Here is a 5125-nt window from a genome sequence, read left to right as displayed (position 1 = left end):
CAGAACTCCCCTCTAAAAAAAAAAAAAAAAAAAAAAAAAAAAAAAAGTGAGACCTGTAAATTACATTATCCCAGGACAGTACCGCATAATTCCCAGGATCCCATATGTGAAACTTCTCACCAGCTCCCATGAGATGTGGATGCATAAAAGAGACCAGATGCTACCAGGTGCCCAATACCCTGACTCTTCGCAGTAGCCTACTTTGTTTTTCAGACCAAGGTGTACTTTTATTTTTGCTTTTTCTCTTTTCCTCTTTTGTTCAACCCAAAGTTGCTCTGCAAAGCTATTTCTTCCCTCACCCCTTCACCCCTCACTTTTCAAGTAAGTTTTTGGCAATGTTTTTGGCTTGTCTCCTCCAGTTCTTTGTTCAAGGCAAAATGGACCTGAAATGTTTAATTGGTGAGCGATTTAACACTTGGATAATACCTGGACATCTAAGAGCAGGACCTGACGTACTCAAACTGCTGAAAGAAAAAGGTGTCATTCAGGAATCCTACATCTGAGCTAGCAGTAGTTGTGTAGGGTGGTGCATGCCTGTAAGCTCAGCTATTCAGCAGGACAGTAACAAGTTTAAGGCCAGCACGGGCAACTCAGTAGACCCTGTCTCAAAATAAAATTTAAAACAAGGGCTGGGGATTTCATTCAGTGCTCCTTGGGTTTAATTCCCAATATTACAAAGTGGGGGGGCCTGCAACTGCATGGTAGGAGTGCTTGCCTAGACCCTGTATTCTATCCCCAGCACCACCAAAAACAAAACTGTATCATGACAAAACTGTCCTTCAAAAATGAGAAATTAACCCCTCCTTAAAAAAATAAAATAAAAAGACACAGATTTAAAAAAAAAAAAAAAAAAAACACTTGGGAGGCTGATATAGAAAGGATCTCTGCCAAGGCCAGCCTGAGCTACAAAGGGAGTTCAAGGCCAACCTGAACTGCATAGTGAAACCCCATCTCAGAAAGACAAATAGAAGCTGAGAAAGATACTCCCAGATGGTTTGCCCTGCAGGAAACATTAATGGAGCCCTTCAGATTGAAAAGAAAGGACAGTAGATAGTTGCCACAGTTGCTGTTAAAGCCAGAAAGAAATTTGCCATAAGATCTCTGGGATAAGTGATATAAAGATAATTATTATAAAAGTTTTATTATAACTTTGTTTTTTTTAACTCCACTTTGTTTTCTACATAATTTAAGAAACTTATGCATAAAGATTACAAATCTATACTTTTAAGCATACTACGCATAAAAATGTAATACTATAAAACATAATGTTATGCTATAAAAATATTTGTGCTGTTGAAGTTAAACTGGTATAAATTCAAATAGTGTTATAATTTTAGGGTGTCGCCTATAATCCCCAAGGTAACCACAAAGAAAAGTTATAGAATATATACAAAAGGAAATGAAGAGGAAATTTAAAAGTTTAACTCAAAAAAAAAAAAAAAAATAGTTAACAGGCCAGGCATGGTGGTGTATGCTTGTAAATCTAGCACTTGGGAAGCTGACACAGGAGGACTGCTGAGTTCAAGGCCAGCCTGGGCCACAGAGAGAGTTCAAGTCCAGCCTGAACTATATAGAAAGATCCTGTCTCAAAAAAACTAAAAAGACATCAGAAAAAAGTAGAGGAAAAAAAGACATTAGAGACATCTTGTGTTCATGGTGTGAAAAATCTACTATTGTTAAGATGTCAGTATTACTCAAATAGGCTTAAAGATTCAGTACAATTCCTAACAAAATTCCAACATTTTTTGCAGAAATATAAAAATCCTTTTTTTTTTTTTTTTTTTTTTTGTGGAGAAAGGGTCTGGTGATATAGTGCAGGCTAGCCTTAAACTCACTTATGTAGCCCAGGCTGACCTCAGACTCACTGACATCCTCCTACCTCAGCCTCCCGAGTACTGGGATTATAGGCAATGCAACCAGTTATGCGTTTGGAACCCCCCCAAAGAGTCAAAACAATCCTGAAAACAAACAAAGCGAGGCTTCATACTTCCTGATTTCAAAACTTATTACAAAGCCATAGTAATAGCATAGGAATAAATAGACCCCAGACATAAGTCAATGCTTAATTGGTCAAATGATATTTGACTAGGGTGCCAAGATCATTAATTGGGAAAATAACAATCTTTTCAGGTGGTGTTGGGAAAACTAGATAGCCACGTGCAGAAGAATGAAATTGAAGCTTGACCTAATACCGTATACAAAACTTAACTCAAAAACAAGTGTGATAGTGATCACCTGTAATCCCAGACTTGGGAGGCTGAGTCCAGAGCTGGGCTACATCACAAGATCCTGTCTCAATAAACAAAAAACTGCCAGGTGTGGTGGCATCTGAATCCCAGCCTTAGCCTGTAATCCCCGCCTTAGCCTGTAATCCCCGCCTTAGCCTGTAATCCCAGCACTGTGATCCCAGCACTCATGACTGATGTGAGTTTGAGGCCAGCCTGGGCTACGTAGTAAGTTCAAGGCCAGCCTCAACTACATAATGAGACCCTGTCTCAAAAAACAAAAACAACAACAAAAGATAACCCACAGAACAGGAGAAGATATTTGCAAATTGCATATTTGATAAGAGATTAATATTTAGAGATTATAAAACAAATTAAGCTCAAAAATAGGCAAAGGGGTTGAAGATACAGTTCGGTGGTAGAGCACTTGCCCAGCATGAGATCAAGTCTAGAACTACAAAAAAAAAATTCTAATTCTAATTTACAGGTGATACTAAGACAGAAGATTAAGCTAAATTACATTTTGAGAGCCAGGCGTGGTGGCTCACGCCCATAATCCCAGCACTCGTGAAGCTGAGGCAGGATCACAGCCTCATTTCCTTCCTTCTCAGGAATGATCCTCTTTTTCTGTCTTTCACAAGCAAACTTCTTCAGAGCTGTGTGAACATAGCACTGCCTCAAGTTCTCCTTCCCCATACTTGCCCCGGGCTCCTTCATCCCCACGGAACCAACTTCATAAGGGGCACCACTGACTTCCACAGCACTAAGTCCAAGCAACACCTTCAAACTCTTCCCAGCTTGACCTCTCCAGGGCTTGAGGTTATTAGTCTCGCTCTGCTTGGCCTCCCCTCAGCCTCCTGAACATACCTTGACACACTTTCTGGGCTTTCTCTTCTCTCTGCCCCTCCTCCTCCAGGCTCCTGCAGAGTTCCCTTCTTCCTTCTGGGCAATCTTTCCAATGCTAATGGATCCATTTCTACTTGTATTCCAATTATTCTTAAACCCACAGCTCCAGGGAAGATCCCTCTATTTTGGTAGCCACAGGCACTTCAAAGGGATTATATCCAAGAATCCCTGCCTACCACCTCCTCTCCCTGCAAAAGATCCCATTAATCCCGTTCCTTCTTATCCTTTGCTTTCTCAGAAAATGTCACCATGTTCACACAGCTTTGCAAGTGAGGAATCTGTTAAGTTATCCTGGGTGCTGCAACTGCAAAGGTCTCTTGGTACCTGCAGGGGACTGGCTCTAGATCTCCTATCGAGATGTTCAAGTCTCGGGGCTGGGGATTTAGCTCAGCGGCAAAAGCGCCTGCCTGGCAAGCGCAAGGTCGTGAGTTCGGTTCCCGGTACCGGAAAAAAACAAAAAAAAAAAAACAAAAAAAAAAAGAGATGTTCAAGTCTCTTGTCTAAAAAAGCACTGTATTTACTTCTAACCTACACGTTCCCCTGTAGACTTTACACAATCCCTAGATTATTTATAATGCACAATACAGTGTGATACTAAGTAGCTTGTAGTTGTACCTTCAAAATATCTTCAGATTCTATCGTTTCTCCTTCTCCACTCTCATTTCGCTTTCCAATTATCATAACAGCTTTCAACTGAGCCCCAACTCTTCAGGGATTTCTTTCAAAACTGCAAATCTCATTATGACAGATGGAGGCCGCCGCCCATTGCAGGACCTGGAAACGTTGGCAGCACCAATTTCCTAGTCCCAGACTAAGTCCTCACTTGTGCTTTGACCTCCAAAGCTTGGACTAAACACTTTTTGCCAGCTGCTCCTGTGGCTCCATGTCCCGCACTTCCAATCCACCCACTAAGTATTTGTTAAGGCCTTGGGTTCTGACCCAAGTGCCAAGTAAATAACCCTATTTTATGGTCAACTCATCATTGTACTAGCGGGGTCTGACGAAGGGATACAGTTAAAAGAAGTTTTTCCTTCCTGTCCTTGGCGATACCATACCAAGGCACTCTGGGAAGTTGCCTGGAACCCTCCTACCTTCAGCACCCAACACGCACTATCTGAATAAACCTTGATTACCCTGTCTCCTAACTCGCCCTTTACTACCTCTCCCTCGGGTTTCTAAGCGCCTCCCCGCTTCGCTTCCCTCCACCCCCATCCTCCACTCCTCGGCCCCTCACTCGGCCACCCGGGCGGACCCCGGACTCACCAGGACCGGTTGGTACGTAGGTTGCCACTGGCCTAGCTCCTCACCCGGCTGCTCCATCTCAGCCCGGAAACCAGCTGCACGCGGGACCGTATGGACACAGCCCACTCCAGCCGAGGGGCGGCAGCCGCAGCGGGAGTCGCAGGCGGTGTCACAGCACTGGCACGCCACAATCACCACGAAGCTTCTACTTAACGCAGCACCAGGGGCGGGGCCAAGGCCGCCAGGGGGCGGGGCCAAGACCCCCAGGGGCGGGGTCAAAGCAGCCCTAAGCAGCCGGACCGGCTGTCCTACCCAGCCACCCATCAGAGCGCCACCCATTACCAGGATCAACCACAGGGAACCTCAGTAACACTTTTTTTTTTTAGACAAAGTATCTCCGTGTAGTCCTGGCTGGCCTTGAACTCACTGAGTACCCCAGGATGGCCTCCTACCTCGCACCACCACACGCGGCTCAGTAACACTTCTTAACGATAAATGTGTGTACCCACCATGCCTAGGCCTTCTAAACTTCAGTCTGAGCAGCTCTGTTTGACCCCATGTAATTATGGGAAACGAGGTCTGAGACTCCAGCCAGGCCTCCCTTGAGGAAAGAGAACGTCAATGCTGGGTGTAGGGCCCCTGCAGACAAGAGGGACTTCGCAGCCCCACCAGACCAGCATCTTGCCATGGTAGGAGGGCTGGAACTTTCCTGCTACCGGTATATACCTTTGCCCCTTATCTGTCGCAAATGG

General features: G+C 44.4%; 1 protein-coding gene across 1 annotated transcript in view; it reads right to left on the bottom strand.

Moving 5' to 3' along the window:
- Klf17 (Kruppel-like factor 17) overlaps window positions 1-4712 on the bottom strand; it is a 10254-nt gene extending 5542 nt beyond the window's left edge. The window contains exon 1 of the mRNA XM_005410712.2: window positions 4395-4712. Within this exon, the coding sequence (XP_005410769.2) occupies window positions 4395-4712 (318 nt within the window). The remainder of the gene's footprint in view (window positions 1-4394) is intronic.
- Window positions 4713-5125: the final 413 nt, after the last annotated feature.

Source organism: Chinchilla lanigera, unplaced genomic scaffold (assembly GCF_000276665.1).
Source record: "Chinchilla lanigera isolate Chin_1 unplaced genomic scaffold, ChiLan1.0 scaffold00136, whole genome shotgun sequence".
Lineage (NCBI taxonomy): Eukaryota > Metazoa > Chordata > Mammalia > Rodentia > Chinchillidae > Chinchilla > Chinchilla lanigera.
This window is presented reverse-complemented; position numbering and strand designations above follow the sequence as displayed.